The sequence below is a fragment of the Coptis chinensis genome, chromosome 3 (genome assembly GCF_015680905.1).
Source record: "Coptis chinensis isolate HL-2020 chromosome 3, ASM1568090v1, whole genome shotgun sequence".
Taxonomy (NCBI): Eukaryota; Viridiplantae; Streptophyta; class Magnoliopsida; order Ranunculales; family Ranunculaceae; genus Coptis; species Coptis chinensis.
Window position 1 is genome coordinate 46,087,250 of NC_141458.1, and position 23,285 is coordinate 46,110,534.

Here is a 23,285-nt window from a genome sequence, read left to right on the forward strand (position 1 = left end):
TTGGACCATTGTTGGTCGAAGTCCTTAAGTAAGAGCTAAGGTATAATATAGATCCCCCGTCTAGAGAACCTGAAATAACTTCTCAAGGTGAGCTTACATGCTATTATACTAACTACTTCTATATTTAATGACGTCATCACTATGTAGTGTACGAGCGCTTTCCTCTTTTTGTTGCATCTTAAATGTTTATCGAGATCCAAAGATAACTAAATATTTCCATTTTTTTTTCCAACTGTGTATCTCCATTTATATTCCTTTTGGGTCTTCATTTGGGGGCATGTTCAGTTTACCTAGGATTGTATATTTGTATTGGCTGTTCAAAAGTTCTGACCCACCATCAGTTTTAACCCCTTGCTGAAACTATGAATTTATTACTTTAGTGAACTATAACACATCAACTGTAATTGTAATCGCTTGCCGTAATTGTAAATTAGTAAGCCAGCTTTCCGCTTAACTAAGCATGCATGGTGTACAAGGGTTTATAAGCATTGGTTCAAAATCATGGCCCTGAATTCAACATCTTAATTGTTCTTGAATTCATTTCAAACTTCGTAAAATTTTATGATTTTGAACCATTGTTGGTCGAAGTCCTTAAGTAAGATCTAAGGTATACTGTAGATCTTACTTGACAATTTTCTTCTTCTTTCTTACCCCCTAGAGAACTTGAAACAACAACTTCTCAAGGTGAGCTTACATGCTATTATACTAACTACTTCTATATTTAACGATGCCATCACTATGTAGTGTACGAGCGCTTTCCTCTTTTTGTTGCATCTTAAATGTTTTGCTTATGACATGATGTTCATATCTTGGCTTGGATAACCTTAATTATATAATTTTTCTACTTTGCTTTAGCTTTTGATTTTGAAAAAACATATTCAGTAGCCTACTTTTGAGTTTGATCTCTATCTTTCATATAAACTATGCACATGGCGTGTTTGCTGAAATGTAAAAACCAAGTAATAAGAGTGAAATAGAGGTGAAACAATATTGGATTTACTCTGTGTATGTATGTTGGCATAGTAGTAATAGTTAGTCGTTATCTACATTTTAGTGATACTCATATTCAGAGCAAGTACATTAAGGCCACATGTGCATTATACAATGAGCAATTACCAGATGTAAAGCCATGTTTTAAGGATATTATAATTCTGTGCAACTGGAGTACACCGCCATTCATGCCTTTTCCTATTATCTGGCTTCCATGTAGATTTTAGTTTAAGTCTGATTTGTGTCGGACAGATTTGCACTTACAGTTTACATATAAGCAAATGAACTGAAAGCTATGTATATGGCTGGTACAACTAATAGATTGCTATCCCTAACATGATGATCTAATTTTGTACTTTTGTGACCATCTGCTCTTAGACTAAATTACTTGATAATGTCTTTTGGGCAGGAAAATGTGTTTGATGCTTCATTTGTGATCAGGTATGTAGTATGGACCATCATTTAAAATTTATAAAAATGCAAAATTACTAATTCAAATAGTCTGGATAATATTTTCAGTACTTTATTTTTGTAACATTCATTATTTACTTTCCATTAGTTTGGTGTGTATAAGAATTTAGCAAATTTGATTCGGTTTCATTTTTTTTGGTTGAAAAATAATCTGAAGTTAATTGAAGGGCAAGGCATATAGTTAATGAGGCAAGGGAAGCTAGGAAGTAATAGAAGCGGTCAAAGGGTAGACGTAGCTTTATTGGATAAGTTAGGGTGTGGTCAATCTAGAAAAGCTAGATTATCATGATTCAATCCAAGTCAACTTGGTTTTTGTAGTTTCTACATGCATGCATGCTAAATCCAATTAGTGTTGGAAGGCTGGTGTCACACCCCGAATTTCGACAGAATTCGGAAAAACATTATTTGTTCCCGACTCTTCGATCTCCGAGGTGTGATGCACTCTCCACTTCCAAAAACCCATAAACAGATTAAATATGCGGATAATAAAAAAAACCAATAAAAATTTTTACTTAAACAAAAGTATTCTTCATTACAAAAATTTACAAATGAAAATACAAATAATTTTGTCTCGACTGAAACTCTATATCACCTCGAGGGAAAACAAAACATATCCTAAGATGCAACGCTAACGCAAACCACAAGCAGCAACCAATCTTCTTCAACACTAAACCTGTCAAGACTTATCAACTGTGTTCATTTAATGAACACACCCGATAAGCAAACATGCAAATCGGGTCAGCATTATAAAAATGCTGGTGTGAGTAGCCCTAAAATACAACATATAATTATACCCATATATACACAAACCATACGGCAGTTAGTTCCTCCACCGAGGCACCATAACTTTCAACAACTATTACAACATCTTTAAGTATAATAATTAAGGCAGATAGTTCCTCCACTGAGGCGCCTTAACTTCCCACTAACCACACAACAGACTATACGTATAATAAATAAGGCATGTAGTTCCTCCATCGAGGCGCCTTAGGTTCTAACTAAACAAATAACCAACATATTACCATAATTAGATTATTAAGGCTTTCTTTGTGTGTCCCTAAAATCACGTCGTATCTATGTCTTACCTAGTTTCCCTGGCTACCACAATCGCTACCCAACGCCGAACATGTACATCCACATGCCTCCCCTTACATAATGTACCACTCCGTGCGTAACTACCTCGGCGGGATGCCGCGACACCAGGTAACCCCCTCACACGAAAGCCATTATGTAAGTAATGCCACTATTCGCATAAAATATCGGCGTCTCGTTCTATTTTGCTGAACGGAATAATCAAGCCACTATTCGCTCGCCCGAAGGGCCATTCAGCTTCTTGAAACACCAAAAGGGCCAATCACATACTTTACGCCGAAGGCCATTCAGATTCACCTGAAACGCCGGAAGGGCCAATCACATTACTTACGCCCGAAGGCCATTCAGATTCACTGAAACGCCAGAAGGGCCAAATCACATGAGTTGTGGTAGCTAGGTTCTAGGATTTTCGTTACGTAATTTATTCAAGTGTCATACATCTATGACTCATAATAATTCCACTATATCACGTGCAGGTCAAATACCTTATTGCACTAAGCCACAATATTTAGAAAATATCTCAATTATATCTCATAACCACTTTCATTCTTTCACGTGCCAATATATTATTGCACTACGCCACACTCCCGTGGGCAAATATTCACCAATACTATACTACCTCATAGTAGCATCTCATATATATATAATAATAGAGTGTTTATATAAATCTATGTCTCCAAAGCTATTGCATTCAATATATATATCCCAATATATTATATAATGTCACAATATCAACGTCAAATCTTAATTAGATAATGACAACTAAATTTATATCAGCTTCCACAACATTTCAATATTTGATTTGTCCATACAATTTACAACATAGAATGTAGCACAATTAAACAGTCCACAGTCCACAATCAAGCCCAATATATATATATATGCTTTACACACTACTCACGTCAAACCTTAATTAGATAAGGACAAACAACGTTATATAATCTCGACAATATTTTATTACTACATTAGTCCATATAATCAAATATGTGAAAAACTGGAAAAAGTCAACATTCCACAGTCAACGGTCAACGGTCAAAGTCAATCGGTCAAAGGCCAAAGTCAAATGGTCAAACGGTCAAAGTCAACGGTCAAACTGTCGTTTTCATGTTCAACAGGTTCAAGGTCGTAGCCATGGTTCATGGCTAAGGTCAATGTGTATGGCTCATGGGCTCATAACCAAGTAATGGTTCGGACCCAACTGGCCAAGCCCAAACCTTAGAACCCAAAAGTCTAAAAGTTGGAAGACCCATTTGGATCTCTATTAAGTCCTATGGACTGGCCCCAAGCAATATTATAAACTAGCCCAAAACTTTAGACTGAATGGCCCAAAACACAACTGAGTTCGACCCGAAAATTTGAACTGAAACCGGCCCAACAAAACAATCTAAGTTCTGGCCCAAAGACTTAAAAGAAAATGGACCAAACCAACTAAAACAAACCGGCCCAAACAAAACAAAACTAGGGCCCAAGAACTGAAACCGACCCAGGCCCAAGCCCAAGCCGATCAACAGTTCTTCTTCTCCACCAATTCTCTCCTCCACCAGCCACCAAAACGCGCCAGCCACCCACTCCCATTTCATCAAGTCGGTTAGACTCCCCCTCCAAATCCAAACAACATTAACAAAGGCAAAAACTCCATCCACCTACTCGATAACCCATCCTCAAACTACAATTTCGGACCGCCATTAATGGCTGCTACAAGCTTTCAACAGCCCCCATCCACATTCCAACATACAAACATACATCAACAACCCACCAAATCAAACAAAAACAGTTCAAACTATTTTAAAAACGCATAAAAACCCAAGTCCCAGTATCACAGTAATGGCAGTAACGCCATTAACGATCCATTTGGGAGCTTCGACAGCACCATGACAACCTCCAACCACCACCAAGCATAATCCCTCTAACCAACAACCCAACCCACAAAACAAACCAACACAGTTAGAGGGCAGTTCGATTGATGGCTGGCGCCTCCATTGACAAAGCTCCAAAGAGTTTTTGAACTGTTCCAACAGTTTCAAACTCATATACTCCCAACCCCACAACACAACAGTACCACGGTTCATAGTGTATTTGGGACTGGACGAGGTTCGAGGCTGGCGCCTCCATTGACAGCCCAATAAGCCTCAACAGTATTTTGACAGTTTAACCAAAACAATAAACTAATAACTAACCAATTTAATAAATAACGCGACAGATTTTAACAGAAAAGAAATTGACAGTAACGAAGATTTAATAAAATAAAAATCTATAAAATATCTACTCACAATAATGAACAGCTCGACAAAATCCTCCTAGTCCGAGTCGTCGCGCTCCAACGCTCCAGTAAACGGGTTTTTAGCTCTGCCTCCATTTTTAATATTTTTTATTCTTCCAGAACCCTATTCTCTAGAACAATGTGTTTATATACTTGGGTCTGAAACCCAAGCCCAACACAGACTCGGGCCCAGAATCAAGGCCCACATATCCAAATCCAATCCAGCCGATTTTTAAATAAATAAATTTAATTAATTAATAAATAATTACGTATTTTAAATACGGACGTTACAGCTGGGGCAATAGCTGCTGAAGAGTTCCATCCATGTGACCCTCCATACCAAAAGTTTGTAATAGGTACAGGGAAGTGAGTTTTAATTGAGTCCAATTAGCATTGGTGGAATCTACCTAATAGCAGCATTTGACTTTACTACTCGGATACTTGCTACTTCCACATAATTACTTGAACTTTTGTTTGCTATTGCATTGAATTAGAATTGTATTTGCATTAAATGAAACCAATTAGTTTAACCTTTATGAATATGTGCTTTGGAGAAGCTTTTAGGGTAGTTTAACCTTTATCAATGTTATTTATTTTGTTAGGGCACACAATTACTCATCTCATAATTTATATAATGCTGCCAATGTTCGTCTTCTTTGTGACATGTGGTCATGTAATAACGACTTACCATAAAGCGAGTTATGGAATTCTACTTATTGAAGCTATTAAAGGTTTCATTATGGGTACCTCCCTTCATCCCTTTTTATCTTCATCTGTCTGTTAAAATGGTTATGATTTGCGTTAACACTTCACACTAATTTGTTTTTGCTTTTGACATAACACGAAGCAATGGAGCTGGTGGTGTTCAATGTGACATATAACTATCATTTGACAAGTAGATTTGTTTGCCAAATATTGCAAATGTCTTATTTGGTGAGAAGACATATTTGTTAAGGTCATTAAACAAGCACGCCTAACACTTCTCAAAAAAATGCATGAAATTCACTCATTTTCGATCATTTGGTTAAGGTACATATATTTTCTTTGCCCGACACTTCCTCTTTAAATTTTAGTATGGGGCAATTTTGAATGCTATTGGAGCTGGAGACCTATTTCTATTTGTGTTAAACTTATTGACTTTTCAACAGGTGGTAATGTTTATGCTCGCCTCATGAACTCAAGATTGCACAATAAGCCCTGAAGTGGATGCCATCGCCTCCTAATTTAAGATTTTGGATAGACAATAGGGCAATAGGTATTGCTATAAAAAATTTTATATTCTTATAACTAGCATGGTCATTGATTTTATCTTCATTATGTCAAATGCACAAGTTGTATGGAGTTGGTGTACATTAAATTTATTTTTTATGTCCATTCAATTGAAATGTTAAGTTTCATCTTCGTTTTTCATTTCATATGTTAATATTGTGTTAGTAAACAATAAACAACATTACATGCATAACAGATGAATTCTAAAGATTGTTGTTCTATAATTCATTTTCTAGCATCACGCAAGTAATTAGAGAATCTTCAAAAGGCACTTTGCTCTAGCAAATAAAGAATTCTAGCATCACGGAGTTAGTTCTAATGGATAATTTTTCCATTAGATAAATGCATGTACAATTTTATATGACACACTATTGACGATGTCTCTTTATGAAATTCGTGTTAATATGGATTATTAGGGGACAACAGGATCAGGGTTTGGTACACACTACTATAAGAGTTTGGTGGAAGAGAAGGGAATTTTACATGCCGATCGCGTGAGTTGATGGCCGATGAAGCGATCAAAATTCGGGTTCAAGCCTACTCATCAGATGGACCACTGTTCCAATGGGACTTTTCTCAAGTGATGATCAAGCTTTCGAGCCTTTGAGTCCTGACAAGGCCGCTGTGTCAAATCAGACTCAATTGCTCTATGGTTACCTTTGAAAGGGCTGTGAGAAGACGACTTTCTACTTTGAAGTTCATGTCTATACTGTTAGTTCTTTTGTTTTGCTCTTTAAGCATGTAATGTAGAAGGAATTTTGATGTATTTGTTCCCGTTAGTTTCAGTAGGAAAACTCATTGTACACTGTTTCCATACAACTGGGACCAAGTTTTCTGTTCTTCAGCAATTTGCAATAAGATAGGAACTAAGTTGGCAACTTGGCACACTTTGGATATATACAACAACCGTGCACTGTGATCTTTTTTTTCTTTTTTTTCCTCATTATCTCATTCCAGATATTCTCTTATAGATTCATTGATGATTTATGCCTAATATCAGACTGTTAGGTTAAGTCCTCATATATATAAATTAGCTGAATTAAACCACACACACACATACAAACTGTTGTTTATTATTATTATTATTATTTAAGTCCACCCCATTTAGCTTGGTGAAAGAGTGTGTTTTTTTTTTCCCATATTAAGTTGGAAATCGAGAGAGTATCGATGGTCTTGCAAATGCACCTATTTCAACTACTTACATATGAATGTAAGAATGCCAATCCAACCACTACCTTTTTCGGCTTTCTTCGAATTCTTATTGCGTTATTTTTTAATGCAGTTGAACATTGTCTTCCAAGGCTGTTTAGATGATTGTAAGTAGCATGCATGTAATGTCATGAGCAATGTCATGAACATTGTTACGTTATTATAATTTCATATGATCAAAGCCACTAATGATGGTTAGGGATTAGCCAACCATGTGAACTCTGGAGTCATTGTGTTAGTAAACAATAAACATCAATACATGCAGAACAGATGAATTCTAAAGATTGATGTGCTATAATTCATTTTCCAACATCACACAAATAAAGAATTCTAGCATCACATACATAGTTCTAATGGATCATTTTTCTATTAGCTAGATAAATGCATGTACAATTTTATATCACACACTATTGACGATGTCTCTTTATGAAATCCGTGCCGAAGGCATGGGCATTAACTAGTCTATTATAATAAAACACAATGGCAGGACAAAGAGAGGTCGGGATCGTCTGGGGATATGAGTTAGATTGGGGTAGATGTACATTAGATATAGCTTTAAAACCCGTTCCAGACTAATTCTCATTGATACTTAAAATTTTTATTTAATGAATTAAATGTTTTGTAAATGAATTAAGAGTTTCTATGAATAAAATGGTTTGTAAATTAAATGAATTATTACATTTGGAATCACAATAGTTGGGCTTCGGGCTTCAATTGTGGGCTTCAAGGTAGGTTAAATCAATGCCCATTTAATGCCTAATTAAAAGCTTAAGAGGATTGCAAGGGAAATGAATGTCTTCCAAATTAAAAATGGGTTTTATTAAAAAAAATAAACCCCAAAACTCAATAGACCCGCGATCTTCCAAGCACCACCAATTAAACGCCTCTCTCATGGAGTCTCTTCAATGTGCCTCTTAATTGTACCACTATAAATTCTCACCTCGCCACGCACTCTCTCTCCAAAGATAAGATGTAACGATGTCAGGAAGGGTCTTCAGAAGGTACAACTCGAGAATTTTTTTTCCCTAAATTCAATAATTGATTCTTATGGTTTAATTGTTCTGCTTTTGTTTCATTTCGTCCAAATTTTAAACTTTATTTGTTACATAGCACCTTTGAGGCTTTGACACAGTACATAGCTAAAAATGTGAACACTACATTTGAATGTGTTTCTATGATTGGTTCTTCAAATATTTTTTGTTGCTTCAACTTTTGTTACTTTGGGTTGGGTAATGCATAACTATAAATGGTTGGATTTGGTGTTTAGTGAACTGTCAAATAGTTGTTTGCATAAAGGTCGAAGAGAATGCATAAATGAGCTATGGGGGTTCTATGTAACTGATCTAAGCATTCTATGTTGAGTTTGAGTTTGTCAATCCGTTTTTGTGTGGTCGTTTTTGAATTTTAATTTTTTGCTCAATGGTAAATCAATGTTTAAGTGAAAAAGTTTATAAGAGTAAAAGAGATAAAAACCAAGGAATGGAGTTACATAAAGGAAGTCATTCAATTGTAAATACATGACTGAATTACTAAAGCAATTTGTCAACTCTATTCATTGCTTTTTGGTCTGTATATATAGTGATGTTTTGGAAGAAACCGAAAATAGATTATGTTTATAATCATTTTATGGGGAACATGATGTGAAGACAGATTTGGGTATTTTCACATTCGTTCAAGACTTTCATTTTTCATTTCTATACTGACTTTTCTTCTCCTTCTGCAATTATCTTTTGCAGGACTTTTTTCTAGCGCAAAGGTTCTTTTTCCGAAGATATGAACTCTAGATAAGGTGAAACGTCTTGCGTTCGATTCCCACCTTCATAGTAGAATTTATTGTCATTGTGAGCTTTCATACTTTTCTATATTTATCTGTTTGATTTTTTTTTTCATTTTTGTCCTGTCAGGTTTTAGAATATTTTTAATATTTGACAACTTAGTTGATTACGTGATTTGATAACTCAAAATCAAAAGTTAGCATTCTACTTTTTTGAAAAGTCTAATTTCTAATTCATTTTTGCCCCACCTAATATGCGAACCAGAGGCATATAACCACCTTTTGATGTCGAGGTGTATGGACAATTATATCGATACATAAAGTTACTCTTTTTTTTTGTGTTCACCGAGTAGCTTAATTATAAGATCATACTGGGGAAGCTTCAAATGATCTCAATACTTGAGTGTTTACATCCATTAATAGTTAGCTTAGCATTGGATGTTGAAGGGGCTTTGGAGAAATGATATATATTGGCACTTAAGTTTCGTTTCATATTGTAGTAGACTTATAAAGTTATGGATTATGTTTTTCACTAAATAATGACACATGCTTTAAGCCTTTAACACACATTTAGTCTTAATTGGTTTTTTAAGTTTTAGTTGTTTCGTCACATTTTGTGTAATGAATATATGCCAATTTAATTAAATATTTTTAAAATGAACTGAATGAATTATGTTTTGAAACCCATACTGCTTAGAAAGAGTCAAGTCGTCTCTCGCATAACTCTCCAAAAGAAATTTAAATAGTCCAAAAAAATGAAATGGTTTTTAATTAGGTTGCCCCACTCTCTTATGTATTACTTTGCCAGTGTTTCCGTCACTCTTTTTTTATTTTTCATTTTTCATTTTTTTCATTTTTTTTTTTAGTTTTTCCCTCTCATGCATCTTCCTGAATATGCACCTTTATGAATTTTGTAAGCACTCTTTATACTCTCTGTGTGAGATTTTATTAATTTGTTCTACTAATTTGTATACTGATTTGAAGAAAGCGGGCTTGGCAACCATAAATCAAATTCAGGTGTGTATTTACTTACTCATAAGGCTTTTCAAGAATTTGTAATTAGTTTATCTCCTTAATGTTACCTTAGAATTAGTTCATTTCTTTCCAGGGTCATATGGGTTTATGAGTTCAAATTAAATCTGGCATAACTACTGCTTCTTCTAGCTTTGTTTAGGACACTTCTTTTTTGGTAGTCTTTAAAATGTTGATCTCAGTCCATAACTTTCTATTTATATATTTGAACGACTCATTAAGTGATTTGTGAAAATCAAATGATTGTTGTAATTGAAAAAGGTGCTTTAGGAAAACAATGTAACTCACATAAATTTGAATTGTTATATTTGAATAGTTATTTGAAGTTTTACTGCTTTGTAATTTATCTATTTTCTACCATCAATAGTTCATTTCTAATATTTGTTGAATAATTACAGAATCCACTTAAGGATTGATACATCGCAAATCTTTATGGATTGCACTCAACGTAGATGTGTGACAGTGTTGTCAGAGGAGTTAACGAGTGATGGAAATAGAGTTAGGAGTTGGACATGCTATATGGTGGAAGTTGTGACTGGGCGTATCGATACCATAACAGAGGCAAATAAATCAGATTTTTTTAAATTTAAACAAACCATCTGATTTGCTCCCTGCAAAAGGCGCGGCGGTCCGTCTTCCAAATATATCATTATCTAAGGTTGGTCTATTTTGAATTTTATATCCACTTCACTTTGGGTTTGAGTTGATTTGTTTCTTGCTTTGATAAACAATATTGCTTATTTGGGTTTCTTTTAGTTTTCTCCACACTTTTATCTTAGTGTACCTGTGTATTCATAGATATGGCTCATGTTGTGATGTCCATGAACACCATGCCTTGCTTATTCATGGGACTATTTTTCCCTTTCTATTTGTCTATGCCTTTATCATTTGTCCATAGGTACGGAAAATCAATTTCATCACTATCGATATGTTTATACCTTGATTAACTTTTATGTACTGCATAAGTTTTGGCATATCCATGGAGCTTCATCTCATTGACCCTTTTAGTTACCTTTAAAAGTCAAGTTCAATGGTAAATTGTTCGTGCTATGAAAACATTCAATGTCTAATATCCAGTTTGGTTCACCGTTGCAATTGCAATGCATTAAATTCTCATTACAAAATATATATATATATATATATATATATATATATATATATATATATAAATAATATTTTATGTTAGTATAATGTTGCTATAAATAATATATATACCAAATCAAATTCTAAAAACATATATAAATAATATTTTATGTTAGTATAATGTTCTAAAAAAACTTGGTCCAAACATCTTATACTTGAAGGATGCTGCTATTGAAGATTATTTGAAGGCTTGAAGCCAACAGACGTGCAAGCGACAAGCATTATGGACATGCAGGCTAGTTAAGGGTGAGCTAAAGAACATGAAGCTGGGAAATGGTTGACGTCAAGCAACCACAAGCTTTTATGGACAGTTGAAACATCAAGTGAAGATGCAGACCGTTGCAAAACGTCAGACTGGTGAAATTTGATCCGTCATACATACTGAATTATTGATGATTCCAATCATTTTCGATTTCCATTTTTCGGCGTCTATTTCTTATTTTCTTACATTGTTTGTCGTATTGGTCTATTTATTTATTCACCTGGAGAAAGACATTGAACTCCACTAGAATGCTTTGTGGATCCCCGTTTTGTACTGATTAGTTGTGTATTTGTGAGTAGTCCATTCTCTGATTATTATCACAAGAATACAGGTTACTGCAACTAAACTACAAAGACAATGTCTTGCTGACATCATTGTTTTTTACGAGCTTCAAATCACATTTGATTATTTCATGTAACCATTGATGAACCCTTTTGAAGTTTTGCATATTGAATTTGGGTGGCTTTTACTTTGTCCAGTCTATTTGGGTTTTGTTTTTGTAAATGTACTTAATTTGTAGCTGAGGTTAAATAGCGAGACAAATACACTATCACTTTTCCAAATAGTGCCTGACTAAAAAAATTGAAGGGTAGTCTCGAGATCTCATCTTCTCAAGCTTTTCTTTTCTTTAGCAGTGCAACTATTTTGCTAATTTCACTGCACATTCATAGAATGTTAGTACTTGAGGTTTCATGGGTGGCGTGTGGCTCATAATTATTTTCAAAGGTAATTACGCTATCAAATCAGCTAAGCAGAAGCACATGACCAAGATTAATGCCACAAACAAGCACCTCATAATGTAGGATTTTAATGAACCGCAGTTTTTCATATTGAAAAAAAAACGCACACACAACAAAATAAGTAAAGTGGATATATGATTAAATATTTCTCTATAAAAAAAATAAAGAAATATATTTTCTTAAAAACAAAAGAAATGGAAGATTCAAATCCTTACACGGTATGCAATTTTCTTTAGCCAAAATCATCATTAATTCAAATTTATTTCCTCATTTCCTATAAAAAGAAAATTAGGAGACTTGAAACTAAGAAAAAGACAAATTTAGTTGCAAGGATATGAAAACAAAAATGGCCCTTGGCCTCTTATACATTTAAGCATCCAACACCTTCAAAAGCTTATAAAAAAAATTACACCGGTCGTACCAGAGCAACCACTGCACCTATATTAGACTTGCAAGTTAGAAGAAAATGCGAGCTGTCAAATCATGTTTTATTTGGTGCAACAGAATCTTCAAAATTAGTGCACTACTGCACCGCCTCTTCAGCTAAATTTTCCACTACTTCACAACCCCTTCAGCAAAAAAATTCACTAGGCACGACATGGTTTCAGATAGAGCAACAATTCCCAACACTTGAGTTCAGGTCTAGAAGACCACCATCAGCAGTCCCGCCATTTACAATTTCAGATGCGTCCTTTTGCATAATTTCCATATTAATGTTTCTAATAGAAGAAATGGCCAAACTGTTACTGGATTCTAGAGATGAGGTTTCCATCTTTATAGTAACTTCACATTTAAAGATGCATCAACAAATTCTTCTTCAAATGTCCTACTACCTGAGTGCTCTACAACATCTCTCTTATAATCCTCGGAACAAAGTACAACATTTTGAGGCTTTGCGTTTTCATCCTCACAACAAACTGGGACATGGTTACTTGTATCTTTTTGATTGAGGGACTGATCTTTAAGGCCATTAAGCTCTTGGATAGCCACCTTCACCTTCAGTTTGAGGTCTTCGCTGCCCAACACTCTTCCCTTTTTGCCACTGTTTTGCTCAAAAGAAACAGGCTGACTAACAATCTGCATAGCCAAATTTTCAGATAAATCTATTTCATTGTCTTCATCTCCATCACCGCCAGCCAATGCTTCACCACTTCCACCTATTTCACTTACGAAGGTTTTTTGGGTTGACCCATTGCCGCAGGTCTCTTGAGTTAGAACATTTCTGCTGGGGGAGTGATCTTTAAGACCATTAAGCTCTTGTATTGCCGCCTCCACTTTCAGTTTGAGGTCGTCGCTGCCCAAGACCCTTCCTTTTCGGCCACTATTATGCTCAAAAGAAACAGGCTGGCCCACAATCTGCATTCTACAATTTCCAGAGAAAACTATTCCATTGCCTTGACCGCCATCACTGCCAACCACTACTTCACCAGTTCTGCCTACTTTTCCTTTGTACATTTCTTCGGATGACCCATTGCCACAGTTTTCACCAACAGCCCCTTTGTCATCAGTCCCCCCACTAGCAAATGATGGCCGAATTAGTTTTCTCCTCTTGTGAGAAGCAGCAGCAGGCAAGCCTTCACTTTCTTCTGAACATCCTCCCGCCTCACTTTGAACCTTCCTAATTTTACTCCGACGTCTAAAGTTTATTGGAATTTCTTCAACTGTTTCCAAGTTACATTGCTTCTCTTCACTAGGAAGAGAAGAATCCTTGCACACATTATGTGTATCCTCAGCATTGGAACTATAATCAACATAATTCTTCATGACGCGACATTGAGATTTTTTTGTTGATTTTCCCCAGATCTTTTCATAAGTGTACAATGTATCCATGATTTGGTTCACTGACAAATCAACATGCTTACTAATACTTATTTCATCGTCATCTGGTACAGAAGCTACTTTTTTGACATTCAGACGGGAGAATACACTGGGCCTCTTGTCCGGAATATCAGAACGCAGACCGGGGTAAGGGCTGGTGGGTTTATCCTGCTCCAGCTCTCCTTGGGAATCAGTACTTTGGGAATCTAAGGGATCAAACCCCACCTGCAAATGGAACTTATTCGGAAAAATAGTACAGGATGGTTCACAATTCGTGTACAAAGGTTCTTCATGTCGCAATCTTTCAGGACGGCAAACATCAGGGGTGGAGGGATCCTCACCTCTACTGAAGGATGGGCCCATGTCCTTCCTCCCAAAACTCAAATGCCTTGAGGGAGGAAAAGAAGTTAAAGAGGGCTCAGGAAAGGTTAAACCCCTGCAAACTTGAAGATTAGTAGGATCTACACTCTTGCACCTAGAAGAGAGAGTCTCTGGGAATAAAATGCTGGGACTTGTGCACTCAAAGTTGTTTATAGAATCCAGTGGTATGTAATCTCCAAAGCTATCAGGGATACTCAGACTACCAGATCTCATGGGAGGAAGGTTTGAGTTTTCTGTCTCTACAAGGAAAGGAACAACTTTGCTTCTAGAGAATGGAAAGAGACCATCAGCTGAATTTTTAGGATAAGAAGCAAGTGCCTGTGGCGAATTCTTGTCAGCTATGCCAACAGAAGAGTCTACAGCCGAGAAACCAGTCTTGGATCTGAAAGAAGTGGAGTAAAGATCGTTAACCTGCTCAACAGCACCATCTCTAAGAGGTGCACAAAAGAGTAAATTTGGTGATCGCTGTTTCATTGAGGAACATTCTATAGAAGATAACCCACGTTGACCTCCAAAAATAGAGTTGCCCTGTTCTAGAAATTGCTTATCAGACAGAACAGACACATTTGGGTTAGACCTACATAAACCAGGGTATTTGGCCAAGTTGATTGGCTCATCGTCCATTGCAAGTCTATTTTTACCACTATCACCGAGTATGTGCTTATCGTCCACCAATGCTCCCCTCCTACCACAATTTTTCACAAATCGATTTTCGACTATATCTCTGGACACTAAACTCTTTGATTTCTGAACTTTCATCCTCCTTGAGTCAAACAGCCATAGTAGATCAGAAACCTACACATTAAAAACAAATATAGAAAGCAATGATATTTAGCTACCACCACTCCACGTCGTGCAATATAAACATACTAGGTGTTCAAACCTGGTATCTGGAAAGACCTATGTTGAACTTGTTAGCTGTGTAGTAATTATCTCTTATAGCACCACAAAAATCACGTTCAGATAGTGGTTCACAATACCAAATTGTCTTGAAACGAACCTGACCAAAAGCACACGAGAAAAGAGATAAGTAAATTTTTAATCCGGAATTAAAAAAAATAAAGCAAGATTACTTTCTGAAGAAAACTGAGACAAAAACAGGATCAATACACAGAACTAAACCTGAGAAGGAAATTGCTTCCCTGATGAGAGAAATGCATGTGGAACAATATTCATATCACCATCTGAAGATGCCTGAAACACTCCAAATAGTTTTCTTTCCTCATATTCAAAAAGAAATAATACCATCCCAGATTTAACCTTTTTCACAAAGTTATGTTGAGAAGGCGGAAGGCCAAAAAGGTTCCGCTTCAAACATTCCCTTTTTGTACTCCGAGAGGCCATAAAAATTGCACCAACAAAACTGCTTTCTTGATCCCCATCAAACTTCATTGATTTCCTTCGGAATAATCTAAAAAAACACAACGATTATAGTGACAACTAAAGCAAACTAAGAACACTAAATGCATCACTAAGAATGAAAATACCACAATTATAGACAAAAGTCTCCAAACTACTAATCGTAGCAGATTATTAAAATATAAAACCACAGAACATAGTATTAGGTTTATCCAGTTAGCCTCATACCCCCCAGAGTTATACTATCAAGATTCCCTTCTAGTTTAATTGCTACAGCTCTAGCTACCATAATAGTGACCCGCACCTAAAGGGGTTCAAAACCTCTTGAATCCCTGCATCGCTTAAGCCAGACAAAGACGACTACTCTGGTGTCAAAGAATGTTGGATAAAGATCCCATGCCTAATCCCAACTGGTTTTTAGGGCTTGTTTGCTTACCAAAATTTATAACGTCATAACTAAATAATAATTTTCAAGTAGCAGGTCGAATTTCCAGTGGTTTAACATTTCAGAAATAGCAAACGTAACCGCACAGAGAATAATAATAATAAAAATAAACAACACACCATCCAAAACAAGTCATGATTTCAATACAAAGTAAAAACAGATTCATAAAATAAAAACCAACAAAAGGTATAAAACCCTTAAAAAAACGGTTACAGAAACATGACATGGCAATCAGTTAATATAAATTTAGAGAGACAGAGAGAATAGGGAATGAATACTACTTTGATAAAATAAAAAAAGGAATGATGTTGACCGGATTGCCCCCGTAAAAGTCTGGCGATGATCTAAAAGCGATACGCGCGGTAACTTCTTTTTTTTTTCTTTTTCTTTTCTGTAACTGTTTTTGGGATATGCCTATTTGTATATTTTATCGTTTTTTTTATACGTTTTAATTTCAAGTCGGTTTCGGAATTTCGAGAGATTTTTTTTTTTTTAAAGTGGAGGCCCAACATGGTCAGTTAGTTAGAGAACGTGGGCTTAGTGGAGGATTAGCTTCTTTGGTTCTGGTCACGGCTAATTAGAAGATTTAACTGGCTCCTTTTGGAATCTTGATATGGACTCCATACGACCATACCCTACACCCTACAATGGGCTCATATTTGCTCCAAACATATGTTTAGTTTTATTTCAGCCCAACCAAAACGTGACACGTGTACACCCAACAACCCTAAAAAAGTGAAAAAACCGGTATTGTTTTGAATGAAAAGACTCTCCATTTTGCCTTTGCTTTCTACCTCCATTGCTACTACTGTCTCCTACCACTTACCACCAGTCTTGCAATCCACCATCACCTCTTTTTCTGTTTTTCATTTTTATTCCCGCCGGCTCTTTTTGCTTCTAAGAAAAAACATACCACTCCCAAATTTCCATAAATTTAATCGAAAAATTTTGAGTGTTCAATATGATACTTGATAAAAGAAAGTTCAATTTCTTAGAATCTCATTGTGTATGTTGATTGATATTTAGATTTTGTGTTTGGAATTTGATATTATTTGTGGTTATCAGTTCGGTGGTGGACTGGTTGGTTGTGGAGTTAAGGTGGGAGGAGAGGGCAAAATAGAAAAAATTGCTAACTGAGAATAGTTCATGTTTCTACTTAGGGTGTGTTTGTTAAAATTTTACTAATGGAAAGGAAAGGAAATAAAGAAACTGGTCCACTTTGGAAAGGAATGGAATGGAATGGAATGGAAAGAGTTTGAAATTGGTAAACTGTGGAAAGGAAAGTAAAATTGAGGAAAGGAATATTCATGTTTGTTATGCAAAAGCTGTGGAAAGGAAAAGAAAGTTGGAAACATGAATACTTCATCAATATTATTTATCATTTTTCTCCAAACTACTTATCATTTTTCTCCAAAACTCATTGCTCTCGGAAAAATAAAATAAAAAACAAATGGCATGACCTTTTTCATTTTGCAAATATATACATGAAATTTGTAAATTAAAATGAATTTAGCATATAGAACCAAAAAAAAAAGACAAAAACTACCCTGTTTTAGGAGTATGAACACTTGTATGACACCTGCAAACTCATATATAATATTGTCTAACAATAATAATAGAGAACTCCCTCAAACACATAAACTATTGTTGCATTCACTAAAACAATAATAAAATACTACAATAATCTTGAAAACATCCAAAATAGTTAATGGATCTGAAATACTACAAAAGACTTTAACACTCCATCATAAAAAGAAAAAGAACACATGAAAGCAAATCCAAAGTGTATCTAAAATAACAACAAAAGACTTGAGAACCCATCCACTCAATTATCACCAAGCTTCTTCAATAACCAACTAGCACGCTTGTTGGTATTCATCTTGAGAAAAAACATTTTTAGGTTTTCAGCACCATTTTGTGAAAACAACTCCATAGCTGCAATCTTTTGTTCCTCATCCAACACATCAATTTCATCAATGGCTAAACAAATTTGGTCCCAAGTGAAGGCTAGAGCATTGTTCTTACTAGCCTCAACTGCAATCCTCTCACGCTCAATTTCACTCCTCACACGCAAAGAATCTGCCACATTCTGCATAACAAGCCTCATGCCTTCTATAACATCATTGCCTCCACCTTCCATGCTCTTGCGCTTCTTCTGAGGCAATTTGTTTGGACGGGCAGACTGACTTGATGGTTGGGAAGTAGCAGTGTGGGAGCCTCCACCCTCATTATTAGTTGGTGGGAAGTTATCCACATGGATATGCATGCCTTCCCTAAGCAAAGTATTTGAATACTGAACCTGTGATGACATGTCCATCTCACTTGCCACTGTAGCGTCCTCATCCACTATAAGACCAGTTTTTTGTATGTTACCACAAGCAATATTGTCTCCAAGAACTTCAACCCACTCCAACAACCTAGGTATTTGCTTACCTTTATAGGTCCTCCTTTTCGGGTTTGCCTGCGACATAAAAAAATATTTGTTGGATTTCAAGAAAAAAATATTGAACCAATCTGCACTAAAACTGTCATAACTTTATTTGTATAACTCGGATTAGTACAAGGTAAATTGGGTATGAAACTATACTAAATTGGTTACAACTAACTTTCAGGTCATGAAAGGAGGTTCCCAACAGAAAATGCACAGAACGCCACCAAACACAGAACTTCGTCAAAAAAATCCTGGTTGACCTATCTGCACTAAAACTGTCATAACTTTATTTTTATAACTCGGATTAGTACAAGGTAAATTGGGTATGAAACTACACTAGATTTTCTACAACTAACTCTCATGCCATGAAAGGAGGTTCCCAACAGAAAATGCACAGAACACCACCAAACACAGAACTTCGTCAGAAAATTCCTGGTTAACCTATTTGCACTAAAACTGTCATAACTTTATTTGTATAACTCGGATTAGTACAAGATAAATTGGGTATGAAACTACACTAGATTGTCTACAGCTAACTTTCAGGCCATGAAATGAGGTTCCCAACAGAAAATGCACAGAACGCCACCAAACACAGAACTTCGTCAGAAAAATCCAGGCTGACCATTATGTACTAAAACAGTCGTAACTTATTGTGCAAATATCGAAACAAGATGAATCCAATTGTATTGGAAAGCAGACTCACAGATCTAAAAATCTTATTCAAGCCCCGAGACCAAATCCTCAAGCACAATTTTTCAAGAATCTTCTTAACCAACACCAGAAATTAAACCAACAAAAACTGGTTACACAATATATTATTTGTCACAAAATTAAAGGAACATAAAATCTTAGCTTGGGCACTAATAACTATGTTATCAAAGAATCAAATAATTAAAGTACTCACTATACTACAATAACTAACAAAACTTGTTCGCATAAACATTCTTACCTTAATTGCATCTGCCCATACTGAAGCATCACTTTCTATCATCATTGTATCCGGATTCCAACCAAAACCACTATGAGAAAAAGATCTCAAATCTTTGAATGATTTAACCGCAACCCTCTTTGTCTTGATTCGGTTTTCAACGTGTTCAATATCGATAGCAAAACCCAACTGATCTCTCATTGCCTCAATGACAGCAAAGAATGTGATTTCTTTCTTCCATCCACCGGTTCCCCTTAAACCCTTCGCAAGATGTTCTAAGAAAACTTCTAACATGACATCATCCATAGATTGAGTCCAAACTAGTCTCCCTTTCTGATCGCGTACTGGTGCTTGTGGTGTTTGAGGTGTTGCTTGTGTTGTCATCCCTATTAAAATTATTATATGATCATAATACATCTATTTCCACAATATAAATTATTAAAAAATATAGTACATAGGAATTGAAAAGATCCATAAAATTTAGATTTCATCGTTTTAATCAACAACATATAATCAAACCATAGCATTTGCAATTCACACTTTGCATAAATGTCAGATGCAAGTACATATTCTTCCCACCCAAAAACAAATACAACATATAAATAACTAAAAAACATAAAAGTAGTAGATCACTCTTTTTGTGTTTGAAACATATGACGCTCATTCCACATGCTCTCAGTTAGGTTGGTCCTGAACAACTTCCACTCATTAGTTGGCCTCAGTGCACTATAATCCTGAGCTTGGCTACCCATATCTCTAGGTTCCTCCACATCCAGTTCATCCGGCCATCCACCAACATCGACAGGATCAACCTCTCATATGAAATTATGTAGTATACAACAAGCTATGATTAAATCAACTTGTATATCCACATTGTAAAAAGGAGTTGCCCTCAAATAAGCGAACCATTTTTTCAGAAGTCCAAAAGTACGCTCGATTACATTACGCAGTGAAGAATGTCTAAAGTTAAATAACTCTTTCTCGTTCCGTGCTGCCATTTCTTCAATTTCAGATAAATGATACCTTGTTGCCCTGCACGGAACTAAGAAGCGGGGCAAGTGGGTAACCGCATCAGCTAAGTAATATTTACGTGTGGAACAAACAAGCTCTCCCTTAGATGGTTTAGAGCAGCTCTCAATATCCGACTATCATGAGCAGAACCCTCCCATCCGGCCAATACATATGATATTTTCATATCAAATGTACAAACCATTAGAACGTTATGTGCTAAATTCCCCTTCCGATTGCGATACCGTGGTTGGTCTGCTATAGGTACCATTGCCGGTATGAAAGTACCATCAATTGCACCAACACAATCCTATAAAACGAGGGAATAAAAAAAAATATAATTACGACTAACTTTATACCTTTAAGGCAAATGCTAGCTAGGTTTAAGAGTAAGTATTTTACTCGGTTTATCTTAAAATATCTCATGGCCCAAGGCTTCATATTACTTCCTGTTACTGGGGAGTTCGTTTGACGTGCCTGTCTTATGTATTCCCTACCAAGCCTCAATACAGATTGCAAAACTCTATGAAAATGTCGGTGGATAGTTTCTTGTGACCTTATCATAGTCCAAGAAACAGGAACATTGCCACTTGTTCTTTCATAAATGTAAAGAAACATTGCCACTTGTTCTTTCACAGAAACCCACCTACTAGCAGTCAAACCTCTTTCTTGAAGTCGTTCACATAAGGTATTAAAACATACTCTATTCAACCGGAGCATTTTATGACAATTATTATCATCTTCTGAATACAACCTCTGTGACATTACAAAATATGCACCCTATCAATAGGCATGTTCTCAAGCATATGTGACATTACAAAATATGCAGCAATTACACAAAAGACTGCAACTATTTTGTAGTCATCCATATTCCTAAGACAGCCATTATTGATCAACAGAGTTACAATTAATTAATAGATAAACATATAATATTATCAAAGAGTTAATATTAGTACAATTAATTAACAGATAAATATTAAGAACAACATATATAATATTAACTAACATGAAAATGTCTGCAATATCCGATCTTGTATGTTTAGAGTAAATCTATACACTGTAAATCAACCTCTGTTTTCTCCTCAAAGATGCATTTATTCATTGTCTTCTAAATCTCCACAATTAATGCCCCTATAGCAATTTTCCACATGTCTTTAACAATAGGAATGTCGTTTTCTGTCCAGGTATAACTTTTGTAATTATATGCACGAACCACCTTCCTCGTACACCACTGGATTTGAGGTGTTTTTTAATCAGAGGAAAAGTCCATGCACTACTGCTCAAAACTAAACTATGTATAAATATAGCACTTTTATGGTCAAACTCTTTTTGAATACAAGCAAACTTCAGGATCTCCTTGATAACATCACTTCCCATTTATTTCCATCTCAGTTATCCTCGAAGAGCCACTAGTTCTAACTTTTAAAGACAAGACAGAGAAAGCAACAATCCACATTTGTCTTAGGTGACCAATACTTTTTTGCTTTGGATCCATTCAATTGCGCAGTACTTTACTATTATACATATTATAACTTTCAACTTTGTCAACTACATATTCCCTACAGCATAATACCATCGTCCCTATAACATGATCATTAAAACTTCGAAGTATTCATTTGTCTAGGCCCCTAAGTTTAAACTTGATGTTATTAAAATTATTGTCAAACTCTACAAACCAATAGGTCACTTGTTTATGTTGTCTATGATCAAGTAAATGATCGCTTTGTATGTTATACTCTAACTAAGCTCCTTTGTATATTAATATTGGGATTTTAGTATGAAGTATTTTAATATAGGGACATCAAGTTAATGACATTTGAGCGTTTAAGCATATGCAGTTGTGAGACTATTAGTAGGGGATAGTTCTAAAGTAGCCATTTGGCACAACCTTGTTTAATTAAGTGGTTTTAGGCTTTTAGCTGAATTTATTTGACTTTTGTGTTTCGGTAAGAAGTCAATCTATTGTATTCTGATCTTCTTCTTTTTCCTAGAGCATCGATATGTTGCATGATCTTCGCCGGGACAATTGAAAAGATATAAGCCATTCTACAAGAGAGTACGCCATAAAACCACATATTGAAACATGGATTTGCATATAAGGAATCCTGATGCTAAGCAAACTTGCTTTTGTTTCACTACTAGATTAATGGGCACTCTATTGTGTAACAGCTGCGATGCATTTAACTTATTAAGGAATTATAGTATGTTGGTCCTATCAAGTTAATTAATTACTAATAATAAGAAAAAAAAATTGTATATTTAAAAAATATGCTTATCCCACAAAGAGAAAGACAAGAGAGGAAGAAAGTACCTGAGATAGAGTATGAAGTTTGAGTGGTGTAAGATGAGAAGAGAAGAAGAAGGGTGTGGTGGCTTGAGCTATCGCCCTTTTTTTTTTTTTTGAAGTGGTTCGACTTTTTTTTTTTTTTTTCCGCTCCGCAATTTTTTTAGGGGTAGGGCACGGACACAAAACCATTTCCGTTTCACTAGTTTTGTTTCCATATGGAATGACCTATTCCTTTCCATGGGACAAACAAACAGCCAATAAACTATGGAAAAGGTGGACCACACCTATTTTCCTTTCCTTTCCATAGTCTTTCCTTCAGAACAAACGCACTCTTAGTTTTTGTTTTGTTCACTTTACACGTGTTGTGTGCCAATTAGGCCATAAAC

General features: G+C 35.6%; 2 protein-coding genes and 1 long non-coding RNA gene across 5 annotated transcripts; 1 reads left to right on the forward strand and 2 right to left on the reverse strand.

Annotated features, from left to right (window-relative positions):
* The first annotated feature begins 8,896 nt into the window (after positions 1-8,896).
* Positions 8,897-11,907, forward strand: LOC147509792 (uncharacterized). The gene is made up of 4 exons (XR_015216638.1): positions 8,897-9,080; positions 10,050-10,082; positions 10,496-10,755; positions 11,402-11,907. It is a non-coding gene; the product is annotated as an uncharacterized LOC147509792 (long non-coding RNA).
* Positions 11,908-12,577: 670 nt separating this feature from the next.
* LOC147509793 (uncharacterized) lies at positions 12,578-16,647 on the reverse strand. Of its 3 annotated transcripts, none has more exons than XM_086602009.1 (4): positions 16,527-16,647; positions 15,564-15,852; positions 15,325-15,441; positions 12,578-15,236 (listed from the first exon to the last, which is right to left on the reverse strand). In XM_086602009.1, the coding sequence occupies exons 2-4, from the start codon at positions 15,831-15,833 to the stop codon at positions 13,017-13,019; spliced, it is 2,607 nt and encodes an 868-aa protein (XP_086458135.1). In that variant the 5' UTR covers positions 15,834-15,852; positions 16,527-16,647; the 3' UTR covers positions 12,578-13,016. The 3 variants fall into 3 exon arrangements, with proteins under 3 accessions (XP_086458135.1, XP_086458137.1, XP_086458136.1); XM_086602011.1 differs by having other exon boundaries at positions 16,559-16,638; XM_086602010.1 differs by lacking the exon at positions 16,527-16,647 and having other exon boundaries at positions 15,564-16,143.
* A 1,321-nt stretch (positions 16,648-17,968) lies between these two features.
* LOC147509794 (uncharacterized) lies at positions 17,969-22,986 on the reverse strand. The gene is made up of 3 exons (XM_086599252.1): positions 22,924-22,986; positions 19,626-19,990; positions 17,969-18,706 (listed from the first exon to the last, which is right to left on the reverse strand). Exons 2-3 carry the CDS (start codon positions 19,986-19,988, stop codon positions 18,071-18,073), a joined length of 999 nt encoding a protein of 332 aa, XP_086455378.1. The 5' UTR covers positions 19,989-19,990; positions 22,924-22,986; the 3' UTR covers positions 17,969-18,070.
* Between the last annotated feature and the right edge of the window lie 299 nt (positions 22,987-23,285).

Coding starts and splice junctions, on each gene's coding strand:
- LOC147509793 (XM_086602009.1), bottom strand. CDS start 15,833: ATGAAGTTTGATGGGGATCAAGAAAGCAGTTTTGTTGGTGCAATTTTT. Junction 15,442..15,563: donor GGAAGCAATTTCCTTCTCAG/GTTTAGTTCTGT, acceptor GCTTTTGGTCAG/GTTCGTTTCAAGACAATTTG. Junction 15,237..15,324: donor TAGGTCTTTCCAGATACCAG/GTTTGAACACCT, acceptor TTTAATGTGTAG/GTTTCTGATCTACTATGGCT.
- LOC147509794 (XM_086599252.1), bottom strand. CDS start 19,988: ATGACAACACAAGCAACACCTCAAACACCACAAGCACCAGTACGCGAT. Junction 18,707..19,625: donor TATGGGCAGATGCAATTAAG/GTAAGAATGTTT, acceptor TTTATGTCGCAG/GCAAACCCGAAAAGGAGGAC.